Source organism: Pieris napi, chromosome 5, assembly GCF_905475465.1.
Source record: "Pieris napi chromosome 5, ilPieNapi1.2, whole genome shotgun sequence".
NCBI classification, from domain to species: Eukaryota; Metazoa; Arthropoda; class Insecta; order Lepidoptera; family Pieridae; genus Pieris; species Pieris napi.
In genome coordinates this window covers 6,612,185-6,638,754 of record NC_062238.1, presented here as the reverse complement: position 1 = coordinate 6,638,754, position 26,570 = coordinate 6,612,185, and the positions used below count along the sequence as shown (strand labels likewise).

Genomic DNA, 26,570 nt, shown 5'->3' with positions numbered 1-26,570 from the left:
GCATTTCGGCTGCAGTCTAAGAGGGTTGGAGACGATTTAGCGTATTGTAATACGGGATTATAAGAGGTGCCGCCCCCTCAACTTTGCTGGCGACGACCATAGCTCAAAGAATACGATAGTCGCTCGTTAACGCACGCTAAAGCCGGCCGGCATCGATTTAATCGTCGCATACTCTTGGAATTTCAAATTTCGATTCAAAGTATCATTTCTCGCAAACGTGGATCGAATAGGGGGCTGGGGGTGAAGCTCCCAGTTGTACGGTTTTATTTATGGTATATTTTGACGTGCGGTTTCGTTGCTAACTTCATTGCGTGTAATGGGGTGATTTTGTTATGGGTCGTTTTTAGTGAAGTATATTAGAATATTCTTTATATTGTAAAAAAACGTACATAGGTACATATTAAGAAGCAAATTATAACCATATCTTTAAAATTTGTAGTGATGATCTAGAGTGCGCCAAAACAACCGGCACTAGGGGTAAATACAATATTTTCATCTTTATGAAGAAAACCTTAAAGCAAACGATGGTGAAGTGATATTAGAAAGTGTTTTTATTTTATTTTAAGTGTGCAAATTTAGGAGGATCTAAATTAAGGTAAGATTTTAAGGTTTTCTATTATAACTTATACTTAATGTATTATCAAAAATAAATGTTCTAAAATAGATCATATACTTGATATTTAGGTTTATTTTTAAGTTGTCTTTTAAACACAAAATAATTTTAGCGTATAATTTATAATAATAATTATTATAAGTATGTAAACAAGAGTGCTTCTTGCGCTTAACGCCATCTAGTGTCGTTACTGGATATAATTGTAGTTGGAGCTTCGAGTTTTGGTGCAAATGCTACGCTATACATTATAATCTACAGCGCTAGCCGTTAGTGTCAGCCGGCGAGGCGAGTGCTGAGTGGCGAGTAGCGACACGCCTGCAGGCTGCAGTCACGCGGCATTGTCGCGAGTTGTAACATGTTTGCGTGGGTGATATTCAAAACGTGTTAAACATTCATGTGTTTTCATGATTTAAAGAATGTTTTTAACTTGGAATCGATCCTTGTGCATTTAAAATTGCTTTTCTTTTAGAATTATCAGTTAAAACAACGTGTTAAGTGCATAAGTGAGTCTGTGTGTGTTTTGTTGTTGACGCGACCCTCCGAGGACAGGATTTGGACGCTGCAGTAGAGGTCTACTGCCGGCATGAGAAAAATAAACGGTAAACTTAATATATTGAAGTATTCATTTGCGATATTTGCGTTTAAAATTTGTTTAAGCAGTTTACATTATGATAAGAACTGGTGTGTAAACTGACCGGGTCGGGAACTCCGATAAGAATTTTATGCTTAAAAATGATGACTTTAATAATTTATTTATGGGTTAATATGTACAATATAGTTTTTTTTTATATTTCCGTACCTAGTTAGCGCACATGTTGCATAACCTCCAAGGTCCTTTGTTGGATTCCCGCAAATTCATACCAAACAGCCTTAGCCTTTAAATAAGAACATTTAAACGAAGGGGTCATAGACGAAGACATGTATTAACCCCACACCACAATGGTATTTCAAACGTTAAAATGTAATATTCTTAAATTTAAGTAATTATGTATTAAAGACATAAACGAGTTATTTCACTTCAATGTCATTGCATTTTCAAAATTTTATTTTTTTTTTCGAAATTAATAGCAATATTATTTTATACACAATCTTATTGGTTATTCTAATTAAAATACCATTTAAAATTTATTGCAGTTATCGTTATGATCTAACGAATAAAAAACCATACACTAAATATTTAATGACATTTACATTTATAGTTTTTAATATTTCATCGTTCAAAAAAGTAGTAATAACACATCAGTCGTTGAAGTCGCCTTGCTAACTTAAAGTCAAGTACACAATAGTCCAACAGGGCGTTGTGTTTACGAACTTTTCTACCATTAACACACATAATAGCGATGGGCCAATAAAAAGTTATTATCTACGCCTCGGAATAGAGTTGCCTAAGCGAGAAGACCGAAATCATTAACCGTAGCAGATCCCATACAAATGGTCTATAAACGTAATCCGACAATGTTCGATGGGACGAGCTGAAATGTTTTGTTACGAAATCAGATTCTAGGCCGATGAATGAACCCGAAACTATGTTCCTTGTTGATAAATACTCTCATTTACACCTTTGTATCGATACAAAAATACGTCGACACTTCATGTTTTTGGAAAGTTTAAACTAGAAATAGATTCATTTGTGTCCTTTTTTTCATACAGAGTCGTTTATTTAGAATTAAATGTGTTCATTGTAGATACAATTGGAAGTTTAAATCTTTCACTGTCCTATGGTTGTCTAAATGGAATGTTCTGGTATTAAAGTTTGTAGCTGAATTGCAGTTCTTTAGCTAACTATAATTATTTATTTACTATTTATGGACGTCCCTCAGTATTGTTACTTTTTAAATATATCGACATCGACATATAAGGTATACCACAAATAGTTAAAAGAAAAGCTTTAGTTTTTATTATTGTGGTTAATTGTATGTCAAAATAACCACAATGTCTGCGCTCAAATAGTGTCGCTGTGTCTATTGTATCGTGGTTTTATCTTAGCGATATGTTTATTATTCAGGGTCAACATGCATTCTCGATAAGTGAATATACATTTATGCATAGAAATGAGCCCAAAGTGATTGATAATAAAATGCGATGCTTGTTAAAATGTCTAGCAATAATAATGTTATATTTATAAGTAATTTTTTATACAGGAAATTTATAACATTGTTTTCCGCTTTCGTATCTCCAACTTTTCTCGTTTGTTCTTTGATTAATATTGTTTTGTAAAATTTTGTGAACTAACCAAAAATAAATAGCTCGGTTAACTAACGCATGTATGTATTATAATAACAAACAGCTTCATATAATGTGTAACCAATATAGGTACAAAAATGTATGAATTTTTCAATGTAGATTTATATATTCTGATATAGCACAGGTGTAGAGCATATTCGATTCATAGGTAGCTTATTCGAATCTTTCTCTATAACACAAGTCATTTATAATACGAGAATTAAAGCAGATCGCACAGTTAGTTAATAAAATAGGTGTAGTTTTCGTAACATATAGGTTTGTTACTCGGATAAATCAAGGCATCAAAGCCCAATTGAAGTTAGCAACACAGTCTGGGACGTAGGAAATCAAATAAACAGACGCTTTCATCTCCGGTTTATCGGCGATGCAACTTCGTATCCTTGCACTTTACAGCCTTGAAAAGATGTGCTGAAATTGAGGCTTTTTGAGATGTTCCCGCATCCCTTGGGATAGCTTTCATGTTGTACTGGTTCTTAATGGTTGTAGGGTATTCGAATTCTTTTAACGCTGGTCTTATTCATAAACGTAAACCTAAATTCGTTAAATAATGTTGTGCTTTGTTTATTTTTACTAGATAATTAAAAAAATATATAATATCTAGATTAATATTATATAGAAGAAAGATTTCATTGTTTATTTGTTTGCATGGAATAGGCTCAAAAATAACAAGACTGATTTAAAAGATTATTTCACTATTAGAACCCTACGTTATCTCTGATGAACATAGGCTATAGAATATTTAAAAAAAGTCGATTGTGTTTGAAAAATACCAATAAAATTTCTTAAATCACGTATCCTACTACTATTGATATTAGAGCAAAGTGATGTTCTACAGTTTTGTAGACGACATCAAAATCTACAAAAAGTCCACGATACCATACGTGTAAAAAAAATATGCATTTAAAAGTCTATTTACCGAAAAAAGCTTTTGACTATACTACTATGCTACTTAAGAACATCGTGCTACGACCGAAGGTGAGCACAGTTACGAATAAAGTCCAAATTCATAGAATTTTAGGTCATATTATGGCTTTAATTTTTATGATTTCCTAGTGATAAGAATGGATATTTGATTGAATGGAACATGTATGAGCTCTATTAGGCTTATTGAGGACTTCTACTTCCAACATTATTTCCTTTCTTCTATCTGCTTATCGCCATGAATCTGTCTGTGTATAATAAAAAAACATGTATGTTTTATACATGAAACACTTGGTATTTGTGGTCGAAACTCGATCCCGATAAAAATATCAATGCAAACCCGTTCGACATGTTAATTATCTCTACTTCGAAATTAAATTATGGCGATTAAACAATTTATGTGAATCCTTTGATAATTGATTTTGGTCATTATCTGGTGATTTTGGTAGATTTAAATCACTTTTCCCAATGAATATCCGAATTAAGAATTTAAATTATTAAATAAGGATTTCAATTGATATTAAATTATGTTTTGATAGCGATTAAAACACAAACATTTCTGTCTTAAATTTTCTAATTGAAAATAATTTGTGATCAACTTGACTTTGCTGTAATTTGTAAACAATTTAATTCAATTATAATAATATTATTGTTCGGATACATTTAAATTAAAACTTTAATTGAGCTAGTCACTTTCCCGGTGGATTTATCCCTTGGCATTGCGTATAGATGTGGGATCCCTCTGCATCTACCGCATTAACCACGGCAGGAATTCATTGGAGTTGTTTGGATTAATACCTGCAGCTAAGTTTCATCATCAGACGTCAAGGCAGAAAACGAAATTCCACCCGAATCAACTCGATGCCCATCGTTCCACACTCAATTGTGGTTTATTTAGGGCAGTTTTTGTCGCCCACCATGTGGAACCTGCTACCCACAAATATTTCCGATCCAATTCGACTACAGGTCGCCATAGACGGACCGAATGTTGCAGTCGAGACCGACTGCTCTAGAGCGGTTGCCGCACGTCAAGAAAAGAGCGTACCAACTCCGAGACCAGTAACGAACTCGCGAGCCCTTTGGAGCATGGTGAGTGTCCATGGGCGGCGGTATCACTTAACATCAGGCGAACCTTGCCCTGCCCGTTTACCCCCTGTTCTATATATATGCGTTTTTATAACAAATGATATTAACGCAGAAATCTTAAAAATTATCTCGTCCTCTAATGAGTTAGACCCATTTCTGGGTAGGCTTCATTGATTTTTCTACTACCAATTTGAAACAATTTTATTAGCGAAAAACGCAACATAACCACGACGGACATAATTACACTATAGCTTTACTTAAAATGATTCTCGGATATTCCCCATAACCGATAATGTATTTGGATTTACCAGTGGTTCAGTATACTCCAATATTGACAATGAGCGGTAGTTTAGATGGTGCTACGTGCCAAGGGAATAGATGAGGGAAATACGTGACTTCAGTTCATTGCTCTAGTTTTTTTGCATCTTAACCTTTTGAGCTCGTGGCGCTTGATAGAGCTCTGGGTGAGTTACTAATGGATATTTTACAGTGATTTAATGCCTTTCTGTACGTGAATTCTAAGCGAGTTTCAATGTGTTGGTTTAATAAAGGGTTTTTGTTGATGGGAAGAAATTTTATTGGTTCATTTTAAAAATCAGTTATTGTAGTGTCTATTCTCTTTTTACTAGCCTTCTATTGTGAATAAAGGAATCCATCTTACACTGTTACTTAGCACTTGTGTGCAACTATAAAATTGTCCTACAATGGGTTTGTTATTAACACTACGAGTATATTGTAAAGTTAGTAACAGTTAAATAAATAAAAAACGAGTTCGTGGATTATGTTTTTTAGATTAGACCCTTTTAATTGGAAGATACCTAGTTAATAATCTAAGTCTAAATCGCTTATACCGTAATGTTGCATATTATATAGACACATGTACAGAGATTGTTAGTGAAAAGAGTTTGTATTCGATTTCAATAAGGAACATACGCGTAAGATGTGAATTCGATAGAGACATATGTCAGATGCTCCCGAGTTCCGTGAGAAATCAATGAGTGTAACAATGCGCGTAAGGTGCCGACGATGTTCTGAATGTTGATATTCAATACATTATCTGTATGTGGCGCCGAGCGTGATTGCCATGTTGATTTGGGTGGCGTCTGCTACAATTTGTTGCTCTAAATTGCACGTGACATCAATGTTCTATTTGCGTGAAAGATTTTTTTCATGAAAAAAAAACATGTGTGTGTATTTATGTACACGCGTTAGAAGTTATACTTCTTTGACGTAACAAGATAAATATGTTTTTAATTTTTTTATCTTTCGCCTTATTCAAAATAAAACGACAATAACAATAACAATAGAAATAAGGTATTTAATACATTGAAAGTTTTATTATAACGCATTATCTAGTTAAATAAAGTTTATTTAAATATCACAAAAAAATATAATATAATTAAAGAAATGGACAATTTTTATTTTAAAATGAAGACTATGCTATCTTCAGGGTGTCGGTTCTTTTGTGACGGTGTGCGCGCGCATCGTAAAAATTACTCTCATGAAATCATATTAAGTTTAAGATTCGTAGTTGAGACTTATCGCTATAATGTCTCCCGAGTCACATTTAGCAAATGTTGTTGCGTTCCTGTGCGCTGCAAAATAAAAAAATTAAATTTTTGGTGTTAGAGCAATGACCGTTCTGTCAACTGTCATGTGTCACATAGCTCATAAATTAACAACGTCAAAGTCAAATCATTGTAACACCTTTAATTCTTGTGGTTTATGCGATTAACGACTAATAGTGATAGTGATTCCATTGTCGTTATGGTTATTAGAAGAAAAATTATTTTATCGGAACAATAGCAATTGATGGTAGCAGCATTGGTCCGACATATAGAATGTTATATTTATAGAACTATCGGCACTAGCTCGTATCTTAAACAATAGCAATTATATCTTATAATAGGCGTTTTGATTTGAAATCGATTTTACTACTTGTTTATCAATATCTGAAAACCAAATGTGTTCGAGTCTATCAATTTCGGCCTTAATGACCTTTATTCACGGCCATTTTGGGGTTTAATTAAGATAAAGTCATTTAAACTCAGCAGGTAAGCAAATCCACTGGGTTATTCGCTCGTTTGGCTTCTAAGGGTGGTGTGATATATTCAGGGCCCATTTAAATATTCCCAGGGGTGACGAGGGGGATGCGTGCTGGTTAATCAAGTAACGTGATCCATTTATCTGAAGCGCACTTGATATTGAGCTTGAGAATATTGTGTGCTCGTTTGGGGTACAGATTGGAAACGACAAAGGATTAGCCGTCTTCATTAGGCTTATCAATCTATCCGATAGTCACTTTTTTTCGTATCGCGTGTTCCTTGTTTAGTAGGCGATCGTTATTTGTTTTTGGGTTTAGCAATTGAATGTTATCTTCACAACATGAGGATAATGAAATAGTGGCGCTACAACCTTTGGTCTTTAGTTTATGTACCTAGAAAAACACTTTTTTACCGTATTGAAGTTATGTATTTTTATAAATTTACAATTATTTTACATGATTTAAAATTTAACCGACGTTTCGCGTGCTTTACAGCGTGCGTGGTCACGTGTGACGCACGGTTAAATTTAAAATTATGTCAAATAATTGTAAATTTATAAAAATACATAACTTCAATCCGGTAAAAAAAGTGTTTTTCTATGTGTAAAAGTTATGTCAATAAAAGACAATACTTTATGTACCTATATATTCTGTATAGTGATCAGCATGTGTCAGACGCTTTAAAGTCTTAGATATGCTAGATGTTTTCCTATGTATGAAAACTTGCTCTTACAACAGAAACTTCATAGTTTCAATAGATATAATTATCCTTTGGTACACACCTGGGATCATAACTTCATCAAGGTAAGACTCGTGCCTATAACTACTACTTATCGTTATTAATTAAATGACAATTCATATATTTTTATTTCATAATTATTGATTAACATAAAAATAGGCAAAGAATAATAAATATCAGTCTCCAATGTATTTTGTGTTAATTTTTATAGCATTCCGGTGTATGTAATCTCCGTTCATGCGGGGCGGCATTGTATTATTTAATATTACAAATAGTTAAATAAAATTCTACATGAATGTTTTCTTTCTGCACTTATAAATCTAAAAACTTATATTGACTTTACTGTATATTCGAAATACTGCAAATAATTTTTATATGAAATTCCTTTTAAATATATTATATTTTAAAATTAAAAAAATGTAGTAGCATGAACCTCTTGCGGTTAATTTTTATTATCTTCCGAATGAAAGGAATTTGACGATATTCTTGTAGTTTTGGTTTCTGTGTAACATTTATAAGGGCAATCTATGACTCGGTCAATACGGTTAGTTTTGAATCGTCACAGAGAAAAATGTTTTAATAGGTCTAACGTTTGAGGTTAAACAATTAGTATAAACTGAAATCGATAATAATCTAGTATTTGATACACTAAAACTAGCAAACATGAGTGTGTCATTACCCGACCTCAAACTATTATTGTAAATACTATAAACTAGAGTACGGGTTTAATAATAATTATCATTCGCGCACTTTTATTATATTAATTTCCGTTTACAATTTATTATATGTAGATAATTCAGTGACTATGACGGAGTTGATAAGGTTTTTTTTTAATTCGGTTTTCGAAGTTATTGTAATTGTTATAACAAAAGCTTTAACTTGGCAAGGGGAATGAAATCGATCGGGCCGCAGTAAAATGGTAGCCAAGTGGTGCATACTGCATTCGATCTATTTACGTGTTTATGAAGACCGATAAACACTGGAATGCTGGAGTGTTATGGTTTGGGAGGGTAATTATAATGGGCCCTGGAGTAAGCGTTGGATGCCGCAAACTATAGGTTCTTATGTAGCTTTTCCAATGCTGTGCTTTTTTTTTAATTTCATAGCCTGGTAACGAGGCCTTTAAGCCAAGTCTTATTTTCGGTCATTAATTTTTCGCATATAATTTCACGTTATTCTAACGTTCCACTGGTTTTCTTAAATCATCGCCACGGTACTTTTAACGTATTAATTGATGCACTATAACACTTTTTGTTTTTAAGCAAATCACACTACTGGCGGCTTGAGGGATCACTAATTTCCATTATTTTCGAATGCTGTGCCAACACAACAAACATGTCAAGGACATTTTTTCAAGTTCTATCGAAGAATATCAGGTTGGGTTTCATTTATTACATTTTGTTCTTTTGTAAAGTAAATACGACAACGTATCTAGCAGAAAAGTAAAAAAAAAAGAAAAACGTAACAGCAACCTTACAGTGTAACACTTTAAAATCGAAATTGGATTCCGGCGTTAGATGACATCATCAGGATTCCTTTGTAGGGACCGCAAATTCCATTGTTAATTAATTTCTGAATAATTAAGAGCCGTATTATTTTTACAGACAAGCGCAGCTGATTGATTTACCACGAATAATAAACACTCAAGTGTGTAATGCACTTAAAGTAGCAAAAACAAAACCTCTTTTACGTTAATCCAAATTCCATTATTCAGGTGATAACCAAAGTATTAAGTACAGTTTGCTTTTCTATTTAACGTCTTGAATTCCTTAGAACGTCGTGTAAAAGGAAGTGACGTCATCTTTGGCCTAGCACGTTTCCTACCTGTCTTGTCGACCTTCACCTAAAAGTCTGTATTGTTAGGTTTAATTATTATATTTTATATCATAAGAAAGTTTTCTTGATGAATATATCAAAAGTTAACTCATAAATATATTTTTCGACGACTTCAAAATCTCAAGTTGTCTCTTGTTATTCGTATCTCAAGGCACAGAAATTACGAAAGGTTGTGCCACAGCATCTTTTTATTATAAAGATCACAAAAATAACAAACACATTTGTCTATATGACTAAATTACGAATACGATAAAATTATTTGCTCTAGCGAAAATAAACGTCAATGTCGCGGTTATTTGAGCAAATTATTTACGTTAGGAAACATTTTTTAGTTAAACTTAAAAGTATTCAATTTAAATTTTAAACGTTAATTATTCATATTTATGAATAATGATTATTAACAATGAACTAAATTATGTTTAAAGAACTTTATTTCTCCTTACAAAAATGTATTTTTGACGTGATAACGTCTTTAAAATCGTTTTAGTCGGGTGACATGTTCAGAAACTTGTGTCACACCAAAACCTCACGAGCGCGATCGCAGGTATAACGAGAGAGAGACGGACCGATCTCCCGTCTCATCTCGAGCGCTGCCAGTCATTCCGTGAATGTATGAAGAAAAATGTATAATATCATAGTCGAATAAGTAAACTTGTCATTTTACACCCGAAATTTATCATCAAAAGTGTGAATAAAACGATAGATGTAATTTAAAATTTGAAAAAATTGTTATCTTCATTAATTCCTTACTTCCCAAAAACTTATATCACCAATAAGACGTTATCACGTAAACATCTCGATCGTAAACCTACTTTACAAACAACCAATATTTTTTTACATGAGAATCTTAATGATACAAACGTGATACACGTCGCCACCAGCCGTCCAAATTTTAATCTAATAGGCTCATTCTGATATGTAATATCATGAAATCTGAGAACTAAGACATAAGTTGTATATTGACAAATTATAACATAAGTCTTGGCGGAACCTTATTAATTAACAATAGTGAAAGTAAGTGTTGGTTAAGATTCATAGTTTGAATATTGCAACATAGGTCAGGCTGAACAAATAAATAGGCGTTTGCGACGGCTGATTAAACTGAGTTCGTGAGTCACGAGGTTGTCCGAGTCTTCGGCCATCTCGCTACTGTGTAACAATGCAATGTTTTGTCTGGTCACCATTAACAATGTGTGTTTGAAAGCTTAGCCGTTGAATATTTTGAGATAGCATAATGTGAACGGTTATATTCGATGTTTGTGTATATCTAAACTTTGCTGACTGGTGGCCGTGACTTTGACTATTGACTAAAACAAAGCAAATGAAAAGCGTCAAACCTAACTTATTTTTATATCATTAAGAAACGATCTTCTGGCTGCCTGGACATTCCTGGACATCCTGGACATCAAGTGCGCCTCCTGCCCCAGTTTCAACCTAGTCCAATTACAATAGTTTAATATAGTTTCTCAATGCCGTGAAACATGATAACATTATTTCCATATTATATAATTTAAACTGAGATTATAATTATAATAATGATTGCTAATTGCTGGTATTAAGCCGTTTCCGATTTGCTCTTAATTTTGTCACAAAATAATCAAATATTATGATTTATTTGTTATCGAATTATGTGTTTTATTACATCTAAACATTCTCTTCTTTCTTTTAATATATTTCAGATTACGTTTAGAAAATTAAATATCTTGTTTAATGTATTGAATACAAAATATAGAAAACAAACTACATAATTACTTGACCTAATTTTTTATGTTGCTCGATCGACAGTGTATGTTATTTGTTACGTCATCTCATGTAGTATATGTTGAATATTGACGTACCTACTACGTACAATGCCGCCTCTTTCTTGTTAAGGCTTGGTCATTGACTTACTTTCTCGATAATACGAATATATATATATATATATTCTTGCTTTTAAGACCAAAATCAAGTAGTTAAGTATCAAAAATTATACCCGATTGCCAATACTTTATAAATAATTGTTATTAAATGAATTTCTGTGTTATTAAATATTCAAGTTATCTTATACAAAAAGCTTTGATAGAGCTTAGTGTCGCTTATTTATTTATCGGAATGTATTAAGACCATATATAAAGTATAAATATATTTATTCTTAAAGTAAATTCATATATTGCGGGGTAAATCATTGACTAAGTTGACTATTCAGTAAACAATGGGCTGCCCTCGGTTCAAGATCATGACCGAACAGCCAGCTTTGTCACGGGCTTTGTATACTTTTAGTGCCTACATTGTTTTTGAATGGAAATAATTACCAAGGCCATGTCGTAGTCATTGTTAATTGTTGACAAACTTCCTAAATTGTTTTCTTTCTTCAAATAATAGACCTACTTTATGTATCCTATATTTTGTTTGGGTAGACAATAACATTCCATCTGTATTCCCGTGTGTACTGATGCTAATGATGCGGGTAAATTATTACGCTGATACTTAAAACCATAAAATCATCAATCATACGCATATATTTTACTATTGGATATTTATTTAGTAATACTTTATTACCTTAATCAAAAACATACACATAAAAAAATAAAAAAAAGCAGGTTACAAAAGTTATAAGGCAACGGGCGGCCTTATCGCTAACACGCGATTTCTTCCAGGCAACCCAAGTGGAACTTAATGAGTAGAGTACTTGTACAGTAATGCAAAAATTATTAACAAAAAAAATACTCAAAATAACACGTTACCATAACTAAAATAAAATAAAGTAAAATCTAAAGATAAAATAACAATAATAATAAATAAAAATATGTAGAAACAAATATTCTATTATATACATACAAGTCATATCTACGTTATTATGTTAATAACATCTTAATTCTAGCAATTTCACCTTTCCTTCACCACCTTTATATTTTTATTGTAAGGCTGGAGATGAAAATAAACATAAAAAATGCCACTTACAATATTGACGAGCACAATACGCATGGAAATAAGTAGGTATACGGAAGCAGCCAAAAGGAAAATAAGGGATACGCAAAAATATCAGACAATGGGTACCCGTACAATAATGATAACGTAGCATTTGTCTTAATAAAATAAAAACAACGAAATGTCTGCCCTGCCATTACGGCCACGCTACAGGTTTATGATGATGAGGTGCCGTGCGTTGTCAAAGTTGCCAACAATAAAAATTCATATCTACTAAAAGAAACTGCATATTTTGTCATTTAATTTGTTATGTCATGAAGTGGTTTTTTAAAGTTACATCAGCGCATTCCTTAATTAATAATTTGAGGTGCAAGATGCAAAATTTCCGAGAAATCTGGCAGTGTCGTGTTCGATTTGCGAACAAGACCCTCCACACACTTGTTTTTCTCGTATTAAATAACATAACAAAAGTCGCTTGTCTTTTCAGTGTCGAAAGCTTAGCTTAGCTTATTTAATGACGATTTAGTATTAAAGAAGAAGAGATAAGATCAACGACCAAAGTAGAGAACATCTTAAAGAAAATAAGGCTATTGAAATGGCGCTAGACCGGGCACATGACGAGAGATAGCAGGTTGAAATGGACAACAATTATTACACAATGGCAACCACGAGATGGGCAGACGATATAAAGATAATAGGAGGCAGATCTTGGACAACAAGAGCTAACATCAGGAAATAATGGAAGCAGCTGGAAGAGGTGTCACAGCACACGCTGATTACCAAAAACGGGTCATATGATGTATTCGATTAAGTTAGGTTATGCAACTTAAATAAGTATTTATATATTATTCTGGGTGTCAGCAATAAAGGCTTAGTAATAAAATAATAAATAGTATTAGTAGATCATTCGCACAGATACATACACGGAATCAACGCTTTCCTGCTGCAAGTTATATTGCTGACAACCTTATTAAATATAAATTTCTGCGATATTAATAAAATTCGTGAAATTTTTCCAATAAACCACAATCTTAGTAGCCGAAATGCGTATAACGACTTATCAAACTTTCTTAATCAGCACTTTTGAGGTGCGAAAAATAAGAGTTTTGCGTAAATAATTTCGATTTAAATTCTATGACTGTATAATAAGATTCTTTGCTGCTCTATAAAGCATCTAATGGTTTTAGCAATAAGAGTCGGTGTCCCCTAAGGAGACAGGACCTCGGGAGTACTTAATGTTTTCAATTCTCTATAATCGGTTTAGAATTTCCGGAGTTCCGCTTTGGTAATTGGATTGGGAGGCCCAGCTTTCGGGGTGAATTTTTTTAACGCTTAAGGATTGAAGTTTTTGTTTTAATCAACGTTCTTTACCCTTTTGTTAGTAAATCGTTTGCTTGATGGGCTCCATTTACTGACGATATAAAAGCGTGTTTATTTGCTAATCGGGCCCTGGTAACTGTTTTTTATAAAGAACATCTTACGTGACCTTTTTAGTGAGAACTGTTAATGCAACATTTTTGGACAACACTCAGCTTTAATTAAAAATTGTTTTTAGTGGTTTGAATAAAATTAACTTAGCTATCGTATGTCATATCAAGCCTTAATAATAAGCTTTTTATTAACTAAAATTTTTTACTGTGGGTGTGTTTCTCTATTTATGAGTTATTAGAATCTGACTTAAAAAAGAATTAATAAATATTTTTATTTACCATCTTGGGTAAGCGCCTCCTCCATTTCCTTCCAATGTTGTCCAGTTTTAGTGCAACCACTTTCTGCTGGCGACATCGAGATCTTCCGCTTACCTTTGCCGCGACCTGCCAACGAATTTTTTTCTTAAACTTAAAATTCCTCCTCCTTATGCGACAAGTTATAATTCGCGAATGTTTCTAACTATGGCACCAATTATGAGGATATTGATATTTTCCACCACACCAAAGAAGATGTGAGAAAGTATTTGAAGAGGCGGGAAGACTCTGATTTTGTTTAAGCAGTGATTTGAAATATTAAGTATTATTTGTTGTTTCAGATGTTAATTTTTTTAATTGTTTTTCTATGTAATCTGTTTTGACTTTCTGAATTGTCTAAGTGTTTTGTTTTATAATATGTATGTTAGCTGTAAGATTACTTATAATTAAATAAATAAATAAACTGGCCCGTGCCAGCTTGTCGTTGGTAACGGACGTCGTCTGCGAGACTGCCAAGTGCCCTGCCCACTTCCATTTCAATTTTAAAGCCTTTGTTAATCTGTCTCATTCTCTTTGTTAATCAGTCTGGTTTATCTGGTTCCTAATAATTTTCTTACTGATTTTGTTTTTTTTTTATAATTTTTAGAAGGCTTCCATGGATTTTTGATTTACCTTAATTCTGTCTCTTTGATATCAGTATAAGAGACATGGCAGAAGTGTGTTGTTAAGAACCAATTTCTTTAGTTATAAGTATTAAATATTACTTAACTCTAAAATTAATTAAAACAGAATATATGTTGAAAGATATTAAGGTTTTATGTCACTGTAAATTATGATTGTATAAATTTATAACTATTCCTTTTCACGAGCAAGTGGTCTGCTTCGATTTTCCGAATAATTTATTTTCATTTCCCAATGAGCTTACACGCGGTTAATGAACTCACTCCATTAATTAGTTTTGAGCTTTAATAGTTGAATTTAAATCGCACATTTATGGTAAATAGATTTCTTTGCGGTGCATTCAGCGCTAGACTTGTGTTAGAGTTTGTGTAGTCCGTTTACATCCGGTAATATATGTAACAGAATTCATACTTTCTCACTACTTATTCATACTTAATAAGACCAAAATCCATTTATAAATAGTCGTGTATAAATAAATATTAGGCGGTATTTTTGTAATGTAATGTAAAGTAAAAAGATATTATAAAAGGTGAAATTAGGTTCAGCTTTTATATTTGAAGTTTAAAAAGGTAATACTAATTGGATAATTATTCCTTGAAATTCGATGTTTCATGATCATTAATTATCTGTTTAGGCTTTCAATCTAATTTCCTTTAGTTTTAACGTTTTCTAAGAGTTATGTCGAGATTATTATTTTATTTAAATAATTCCAATTCTAGGAAAAAGGCAAGGTTCAGGAAATAAGTGTCGTAGTTTTTAATATGTATATAAGTATCAACGCATTTCTGGAAAATATAAGTACTATACGGTACTAGGTAAATAATATTGGCAAGTATGACTTTTATTTTTTTTAAATACTTCACAAATGAATTAATCTTACGATTTGTATGAAAAAAATAAGGTTTTCTTTCACTTTAGACTATGTGATGAATAACTAGTCTATGTAGTTACTAACAACTAAAATATATCATCTTATTTCATAATTTTACGCCTAAATTTTGATTTAGACATATTTTGAATGTCATGAATAACCATGCTTTTTGATTATTTATTTAATTATTACCTCGTGACGTTAGAACATATTTATTGTAGTAGTCGACTACCAAAGTGAACTAGGCTATGTTATCTGTGGCTGTGCGCAAGCGTCGTCGTTTGTTTTGGCATATCTTACGTGTAATGAAACATTAACACCGGTGGCGTTCGTTAAGCTGAGTAAACAATGTTGATTAATGTGTATTGACGATACTCTCTTTGTTTAAAATAATATTGAATGATTGGTTCAATTCGATAATACAGACGTACTGTTTTCTCTCGCATTAATTCATGATAAGATTTACGATAAAAAAGAGCTGTGTAATTGTATTTTTGTAATTTTATGTAACTAAACCCAATCATTAACTCGATTCAAATTGCCGATTCCCAGATTAATATCCTTATGGGTTACAACATAGTTTATCAATTATTATGAACTTTAATAGCTGATGGCTTATTCATATCCAAAAATTTTGATAAAATCCGTATAATACCGGTACTTTATCCAAAATATACAGAAATACATACAAAGTAAACCCACAAAACGCGCGAAACATTATCTTAATGGCGCACTAATTGAGAGGGCGCTGCATTGAAATTTGAAGCTATACCTTAGTATTATACGCGCTTCTTGGTATGCTCTAATGTTTGAAAATTATCAGTAAGTCGCGCTACAACCTCAGATTAATGTATCTGTTTTTTAATCATTTCCTTTTTCTAATCGGCAAGTAGGTGATCAGACTTCTGTGTGCGACACACGCCGTCTACTTTTTGGATCTTAGGCTCGGTCTCATGTTGTTTTCTTTCACCGTGAGATCGAGTATTAAATGCGGATATAGACTGAAAGTCGTGCACAGCCAGGGATCGAAGCCACGACCTCAGGGATGAGAGTTGCCACTGAAGCCACTAGGCCTAGGCTTTCAACGTGTTTTAGAAACTCGAAATAAATATAAGCCAAACATATTTGTTACCTGATGTAAAGGATAACTAAGGCAGCAGATGTCGTATGACAGAGGAACAGAAAAGTGGAGCAAACTATTAAACAGGTGTCTAAGTTATAATAAACGCAAAAGATTAAGACAATTTAGAAGGTAGATATATCAAATTAAGGATTAAGGAAACAGGAGAGAGTGACACGGTCCAGACAGTAATGGCGGAATTTTGAGAAAGCCATTTAAATTTTTTTTGGAACGATTGATAAGATAGTGCCAACCACCAAAAAAGCATGGTGGATTGGTGTTCTCCTGCCGTTTCTCTTGTATAGTTTACTACTATGTAATCTAACAAAAATCTTAGCCACAGCAACGCTTGACCGAGTCTACTAGTTATTAATATAAGCATAGTGAATTAACACAAACGTGATATTTGCGTAAACAAAAGAGATCCCTTTTATTATCAATTGATAGAAATTAGAAAATATTGGTTATACGACGCCGTAACCGGGTGTGAAGTCAGGTTGAAAGTTTATCGCATTGAAATATCTCTACGGCTGTTAGTTGTCACAGTTCCCCGTTCAATCTTGCGCACAGCCGGAAAATTCTATCGGGAAATGTGATTTTATGTTTGACCGTTTAGGTTATTGATGGTAACATTTTTAAATTAGATTTCATAGGTCAATGTATTTTATATCTCAAGTGATAATTTTACTGAACGTGCACACATCGTTTACTTTAATAGATTTCTCTGAACTTCATTTTTTTTTAATACAAAATAGCGGTATTCAAAATTTTGTGAAGTACGGAAATAATAAATCGCTTGGCAAAACAGGATATACGTATGTACCTATGTACTTATAAAAAAATAAAAAATATTTTCTGGAATTATTACTCTGACTATTAAATGTAAACTAAGATCTGCCTTTTTTATATTTACGTACATACAATATAATTAATTTTTTTTATCAATTAAAGTCGCATATAGTTCTAATAGTAAATATTTAATAAGTAATGTATCTGCAGTGTCATGGCAGTGTTATAGACGGACCCAAACGTTTGAATTATTCAGGATATTTATGAAGTAACTCAACATAATTAGGGTTGCCACTTTATTCCGGGAGATGGTCGTCAAGCTAAGTCAAGCTCGGGCAAAGTGAATGAGAGGCATAATAGGCGAGGGCAGGCAATAACCTCCCTCCTTGACCGGAATTGCCGACGCCATGCCGTCTAGAACGCACCCGTTTATCGATTTTTGAAATTCCCCTAATTTATGATTATTTTCATGCGGCACGTGCGTATTATTTATTGCCAAAGTTACATTTGTACAAATTATATCCAACAGGGAGGTATGGCTATGGTTAATTATATTTTTTCCTATCACTCGATATATATGTAAATAAAAAACCGTTTTGAGTTAAATCTCCTGTTAAATAGAAAATGTATTGAAAGGCTGTTGTGATTGAACCTTGAGACAAAACCACTTTTAAAAAGTCCTAGTTCTTTTAATGGGGCCGTTCAAGTATTACGTAAATAATAATATAATATATATAAATAATAATAAATAAAAATATGCAGATGTACTTCAATTTATCCCCCCCCCCTTCCTCTTGTCAGCAAAAGTAAGCAGAACCCTCAAAAATAATAGTACATAAACGTATTAATTGTTTGTAGGAATCCTCGAGAATGGATTTTGTTTTCAAGCATAGACAATGTGTGGGTAATATTGGGCGTCTTTATAACGCTGTTGCGTACATACATACAGCCTTGCTTTTGTCCTCCTGTTCTGATATCAACGTCTCTCATAGTGTTGAAAATTAACATTAAGTCCGTAAATAACTAATTGATACATTACTCACATCAACAAAAGGCAAAAGTAAACAAACGATGGCAAGGCAAATCGTGTTTGAGTTCATGTCGAATGGGTAAAGAAATTGTTTACAACTCCTGTTTATTTTAACGTTAAACATAAGGTTATTTATGATCTTGTATCTTTGCTTGGTCTACACTCACATACGGCTGCCAAACGTGGACAGATAAAAAATATAAACCTAACTAGTAGCATGCCAGAAAAAAAAAAATTTATAGACGTCATTATGCCCTAAAACAAGTGGCAATGGGCATATTAAGATGCACAGATAAAATATTGACTTTAAAGACAACTATATGGAAAGGACAGGAAAAGAGGGCGCCCTAAGAAAGGTGGATAGAAGATATAGAAGTGATAGCAGGAGGCCAACGAAGAAAGAAAGCCATGGATAAAGACATTTGGAAAAGTTGGATGAGGCCTGTGAAGGAGTATCAATGGTAGGTACTGAAGAAAGTTAACGAGTAACAAAAAAAATGTGTATAACAAATTTAAACTGTAGGTATATTATTGAAATTTGTAAAGATTGGAAACGGATAATTATTATCTCTAATTTGTGTATTTGTACTGCATTCGCTAGTAGATAGTAATCATACGAAGATTATTCAGATAATTCCTATTTAGCCACTATAGACACTATTATATTATTTGTACCGTAAGTTCATTAAAACCTCATCGTAGATAAGTCATGGCATTAGTAAATTTGAAGGCTTTTCCCGGAGATTTGATGTTATTACAGGTGAGGAATCTTGGATGTACAATATGCCGCCCTGATTCAGCTCTTTTTATTCCCATATTTAGAAAACAGCTAAAAAGATATAGTTGACCTTGCCTGAAGGTTGTCAGTATTCGATAAAGCTGTAGTAGATAAGGTTTCGAAACCAAACTTGAAAAGTATGAATCTCTTAGATATATATAAATGCTTACAAAAATGACTTAATAGTAAATGTTTTTTTTAAAATTTCGCAATACTTTCTTTGTATCCCTCGTATAAAGAGGAAAACTCAAGCGCGGCATACAGATTGACAGCCGGTCTATAAAAACAAATAATGTCTTCGTACTGTGTGTTTCAAGGAATTGCAAACCTAAAATGGCGAGTCTAGTACAAGACTTAGCGACTAGCGGTAACCAATAAATTCCGTGTCATACTGAAGTTTTTCTGACTTCTCGTTTAATGCATTCCTTGTAAATACGATAAAGAGATAGCTATACTTCTCTAAATCCGCAGACGGTTTTGAGTACTATTTATTAAATATAATTCCGACTGTCATTTTTAAATTATGATTGTCGTAATAATTATTTTGAAATTAGAAGTGAAATGGGAAGTACATTTTAGTGTCTGAAACTTTCAAAGTGAAAATTAGTTTATTTAAAAGCACTAACATAACTAATAAACATCGTTGAGGTTGCTTAAAATTTGTTGCTTATATAAAGTAATTGTATGGTTCCATTTTAAGTGCAAAATGTAGAAGAAAGATACAGATTACAGACCGGATCTTACGGACTGTTCAAAATACTTGAAACTTGGCCTAGAATAGTTCCGTGACCTGAGAGATACTTTTCAAGTGTTTAATTATATAAAAATAAACGCCCGTTAGTTAACTGTCTGCCTTTGTGTTACTTGACACTATTTTAATTGCTATGTAGATCACTATTCTCTCACGGAAATTAACGCAGCAATATATTGCTTTCTTTGATTTTAAATTACCTTGAATTTATTTATTTAAAAGGCCAAAATGATAGGCACGACGTTGTACATTTATTATGTTTAACAGGGATTTGATTTTAATATGATGCAACAGTTGATCATTTCGTTATACCTATAATACTGGTTTATTTAGTATCATAGGACTCCCGTATGCCAGAGACAATGGACATAGAAACGGGAGTCACAGTTTCGCGCTAAGACTCTTTTCTAAATCTTTCCCTTAGGGAGCGTTCAAGTATTACGTCACACATTTTTTGGAGATTATTGAAACCCCCCCATGTAACGCGCCGTAACGTTTTTCTGTACCCAATAGTAAAACGTTTCGTGACCAATCAGTGACTCTTTATAGCTAAAAGTTACCATTATGTGGTGTAAAGTACTGAAAAGTCGAAAATAATATTAACAATAACGCGTAATTCAATCCCCGCCCCGTGGACTTACTTGAACGCTCCCTTAGGAAAGATGAGAAGTTGAAAGATTGAGTAATAGTTGATGATTTTAAGTAATTTCCATGTATTGTTAACGTTGTTAACCATAAACAACGATACTTAAGAGACTATTCTGTAGTTTCGGAACCTTAAATCCTAAAGACTAAAATTAATATGAATTGGTTGTAAAACTTAATGTTATATCTGTACTATCTTAGGGCTTCTAATATCTTCAATATAAGAGCAGTTCAAAGCGTCTGCTACGAAGGGGCCCAGCACTAATTAATTAAATTTCTCCGTCTCCTCAAGTTTGATAAAGGTAAATTATTCATTCATATCTTCAGGTGTTTGGATGTCTAGTAATAAAGGCTTCAGACACGCTTTACGTTAAGTTTTAAAGGATAAAAACGTGTGCCTACATTAACATAACTACACTAATTATGTACAATGAAATAAAACAGTATTTCTGATGAGGTTTTGTTAATAGATCAGTCTTTTGTCCAATGATTTTTCTTTCAATTAAGAAGATATATTTAATGTAACGAAAGATTGCTTAAAAAAGAAAATAAACAACCGTGGTATCTTTTATTAGATAGGATGGCTATATATGGGTAATTCTACGATAAGAGGTAATTATGTTGGCAATCTATTTAAAAGTGGTTTTTTAATCTATACGTTGCTATTTTGTGCACATCACTTTAATGTCCTTTATTAAATAACATTACAATTAAATGTCTAATTAAAGCATATTTAAGTAGGTAATAGTTGTTGTGTTTAATGTAATTGTTTAGATATTAATAAGTAGCTGTAGGAATTCTGATAATGAAAAAAATAAATAACAAAATGAATTATATAGAATATATGACACGTGGACAGATACAATACGACATATTTAAATATTGAATGTATGAATAGGGTTTAATTCTTTTGTTAATATTCAGTTTGTATTAATATGTGTAAAATGAAATTTACTTTCACTGAATTTAAAATCTTGACTTTTAGATTGAGTTTATCATAAAAGTGTTTCTTTAATAATATAAATGATATTTCAAATGTTTTCACCTCATAGCATTTAAACGAAGGTAAGCTATATGTCATTTCTTTAACCGTTATCGGGTAAAACAGAAGAAAAACTTTTCAAATTCAACTCTTGTATCGTGTTTGGGGGACAAATAATTCAAATCGTGCGTGTGGCGTAAACAACGTTTTATGATAACTCATGTGAATTTTTGCCATGTTTCACCGCGGTGTGAGCTTATGTTTATGTGTTTATTTTGTCAACACGATTTCTCAAATATTTAAACAATCTTATAATACAATCGGAATGGGATACAGAACCGAATCACGGGAATGAAGAACACAGAATGGTTGGGCAACCTTTAAGCTCTATTAGGCAACTGATTATCATGATGATCTTATGAGTGATAATGGAAATTTGAACGCAGCGCTAAGAGCTGAGCGGACAGAGTTCCGGAAGTGATTTACTACTATCTATAGACTATTATAAGCTTCCTCTGCGATCTATTGGTGAAAACCGCATTATAATTAGCTTCTAAATTGAAAATATGATAGGATATAGACGAGGAATCGAAGTGTCTGATATTATGACAACTTGACCAAAAACAAAAAAAAATATTATGTTTAGAATAAGTAATACAACGAATCACAGTTAATCTAACGTCTATCTTATTAAAACTTTATAAAGTAGACTAAATATTTATGACCAAATGTTTAATTAGCAGTTAAAAATATTCAGTTAATCGTTTTGTATAAATAAGCAATGTTAATGAACCCCGAACAGCTGTGTGCCGGTAAACTGTTTTATAGAGTTTAAATGTTCAAAGCAATCTCGTTATCTAGAAATAAACTGTTTATTTTTAAGGAATTAATTGTTTATGTATATGTATGTGCCATTAAAATTTTGTAAAGCCGGGTTTTTTCACTTGTTTTGTTCGAGAGTCAATGCGGCCGTTCATTGAAAAAAAAGGAAATTAACGCAAAACCTGGTTGAATTCTTAAATTAACATCTACATACGACGATAAATGTGTCAATTAAATTCTTCGTCGAACTAAATTTCTTTCGTTTATATACAAAATGTCTCGTGCGCTTAATTGATTTAATACTTCATTTCCTTTACTTGTTTAACTTGCTGACGTTTTAAAAATGAGGCTACACTTATTTGTTGAGGATGTTGACAATTTCATGCTACATAACGGTCATTCGAGAGTGCAACGCGTTTCCTAATTACACGTAAAAAGTACGTTCAAGTATTTTTACAATGCGATGAAATGTTAATAGCTGTTGTTTTTGTGGAGGTTAGTTCCCACACCTTATTAACTAGCGAGTTGAAGCGTTATGTTTAATTCAAGACGCGATGTAAGTGCCGAGAGCGCTGGTAGGCTGAATTGTAACTAATGCTGGGGTGGCGCGGCTTTATAAAGGCTGTTTTTGTCTTAAAATAAAAAATATCGCGCAGCATACAATGAAGTTACATTAAAATAATTTACGTATTATACTTTTCAAGCACAGAAGCCGAACGTAGTATTAATTACGTTCCAACTGGTTTCTTTGTACTAAAAAAAACGAAAGTTAATTATAAATTTTAATATTGACTCAATACGTTTAAAGTTATATCAAGTCCAAGATAACTTAGGGTCAAAGTGCAGAACTTTATCAAAAATTTTAATTAAGTGTTTTTGTTATTTTTTACTTCAAAAAACACCGGAGTAGGTTATCAATTTAAGGTGAATTTTTGCTCTAGAAAATTCTTGTTTTATAATGCGACAAGAAGATCGAGCCAATTGATTTTCTACGCAAGGACAGGCATACCAAAGTTCATCTGATAAGTATTGCAGGCCTGCCGACTTCACTACAAACAAGGCATTTGTCGTATAGTTGTTTAAGTTCCGCGTTTCTTTCTCTCTTTTTAGACGTTTTGTATTCGGATAGCTGGATTGTTTATATTGAAGATTGTGATAACATAGTTCATGTTATGACCCGTAAAAGCGAAAATATTCCACTTAATACTGATCTTATGTACGAATAAGTCCGTATACAAACGAAATCATTACTACATATATTGTTTTAACAATAGTACTTTTTTGCCTCTTTCTATCAAATTATGTTTACGCTGTGATGAAAAGGGATATCCGTGTCAATTAGATTTTACAAATAAATAATTATAAAGTATGTATACTGGTGCACTATAATTGCAATGGAAATATCGCATAAACTATACAATTTCTACTAAATTGAAATAGTAATCAACGCTGATATTTTATTCTAATACATATAATTAATAACGTTATTATTTTAGCTATCGTAGATATAACACAAAATATATCATATCGGTGTTACGTGATTGTATGATTATACTATAACGATATTGACATTCAAATTGATCGACTAATGATAGTGCTTCATCTGTGTCCAATCAGAGGCAATTCATCCTATTTCCTACAATAGCACAATTTAAGCGATAGAATGAATCGTTTAGGCGTCATCGTAGCAATTAGCAACAAACTTCCTTGGGCATAAGTCATACATCTGTGGCTGTTTCATTGATATTTTTTCTTGACAGTGAGTTTTCTATACCTTTAAACTTGGAAATAACACCGAAGGTCTTAAGAGAATACTATGTACCTATGTATATATATATATATATATATATATATATATATATATATATATATAGAAATGTACTACTATAACATCTGCGATAGGAAATATAGCCCCGCGTAATCAAAAACTTAACACCAAAGAGAAAACTGTACTCTCATAACAAACGTTTATTGTCTATGTCAGCCATGACACATTTCCACAGCCCGCATTCACCAATTAGCGGGCAATAAAATGATTGCTGATCGATGAGCATCAAACATAATCAGCATTAGATAACCTTGTTAACCGATTTCGCAGAATCGTAAAATATATTGTTATGATTTATCTTGGCTGCTCGAATTTCAATTAAATTAATTGTTATTATTTGACGTCATAACATTTCCTTAGAGTGAAATTTTTGGTGTTGGCTTATCAATTGTTATAGTTTATAGCAATTTATGTTATCACTATATGAAAACTAAAATTTCCACGGGTGCAAGCCTGAACCGTACAAGCGAGTGTTAAATAGCACAGAAAGTCCAATGGTGCACAGCCGCGTTCGAACCGAAAACCTTGTAGATGAGAGTCGCACGCTGAAACCAATTTTTTTTAATGAGTTGAAACTGCGCTTACGCAGGCCTACGCCATGGATGTCAAGCTTGACCCGGGGGGCTGTGGGACTGGGTCTACTCAAATCCCTCTGCTATTCAGAGGGGTAGTGAGACCCCACCTCCTAAAACATCTCAGCCCTTTACACGCCCTTAAGATGGGTCCTCGGGGTTCGCCAGGCATTCTACCCAAGCACGCTGAAACCACTAGACCAACATTGCTCTTGCAATACAGAATACAGACACAATCGTTCGTTATGTAAGGTAACGCTTTATTATGTCTTATCTGTATGTATAAAGTCCATAAATAAGGTAAATCAAGTAACAGAGTAAACAATGTATTTATTTTTCCCACTTAGCACTATTGAGTTATTTGACAAACAAGTACCCACAAAAGCAAATGGCTCAAACAGTTGAGTCTATTTCAAAGCACGTAATAATGTTTACGTCGAAACGCTAAAGTACGTTTAAGTACTATTATTTATTCTGCGGTAAAAGCTTGGTGCCTCGAAGTTAGTGTGGAAGTTGGAAAAACGGCACGGCGTCGATGCCATTTTTTTCATTCCGTATTAACGTGACTGAATCACATTCAATTTTTGACGCAAAAACTCGAAACGATAAAACTCAATTTAACTTACTATCACCATTATACAATATATATATATAATAATACAAATCCCGATTATATTTTTAACGTTGATTTAGTGAATAGATGGTTAAATGCTAGTCATCTCGTTTTATATATCAATTCTTCTGATTCGCCTTCTCCTTTCGAAGGTTGGCGATCATCATGACTAGTTTAATTTTGGATGCCGCGCTTCTCAACAAAGACTTAGTGCTTTGACCAAACCATTTTCTAAGATTCTTCAACCAAGATGTGCGTGCTGCCAGGTCTTTTTCTACCTGCCACTTTGCCTTGTATGATTAGTTCAAGGAGCTCGTAGTTTTCGGTGTAACGTAAGAAATATTAATTGTCGATTAGCCCAGATTTCGTAGGCTTCCAGTTTTTTGGACATAGTCTCTGTCTCGTAAAATTCTAGAGCAAATCAATTATAGTATACCCATTTATTAATAAAGAAACGTTCACTTTTTCGTTCTAATCTTAATTTAGCAAAAGTAGAAATTCTGACTGTAAAGTAGTAAAAATATTTACCTAGTTTAATCTTTTGAATTTAATATGGGTTTAATCTTGAAAGACTATGAAAAAGACACTTAAGTAGATTATGATGAAGCGCGAGAAAATATAATTTCTGTAGTCTGTAGCATCAGTCAAGATAAAAAAGAAATATGGTCGCGAGTGGCGGGAAAGTCGATTTGTTGAATGAAAAAGTTCGTTTAATAAGACGCAAACTAAGAATATCAAAAAGTTATAACTTCAGCGAGATAATTTCGTTTTGAAACTTTGACAATGTACATGAAGTCCTTAACTTGAAAATATTAAATTATTCTCACAAACAAATCAATAGTAACATTTGTATCTTACCACTATTCGTTGAATTCGTTTGATTTTTACAAATGAAATTTAGAAATGAAAAATTCCTTATTTTTGTATGAATGCAATGTATATATATTTAAATAACACTAAGATGTTAAACCATACATTTTTAAGCCTTTAAATAACTTAAAGGTGCGTGTAAT

The 26,570-nt window shown here is 32.7% G+C and overlaps 1 protein-coding gene across 1 annotated transcript in view; it reads left to right on the top strand.

The window, feature by feature from the left end:
• Nucleotides 1–918: 918 nt before the first annotated feature.
• The window catches only part of LOC125049676 (caskin-1), a 222,988-nt gene continuing 197,336 nt past the window's right edge, over nt 919–26,570 (top strand). The window contains exon 1 of the mRNA XM_047649084.1: nt 919–1,212. Within this exon, the coding sequence (XP_047505040.1) occupies nt 1,197–1,212 (16 nt within the window). The 5' untranslated portion in view covers nt 919–1,196. The remainder of the gene's footprint in view (nt 1,213–26,570) is intronic.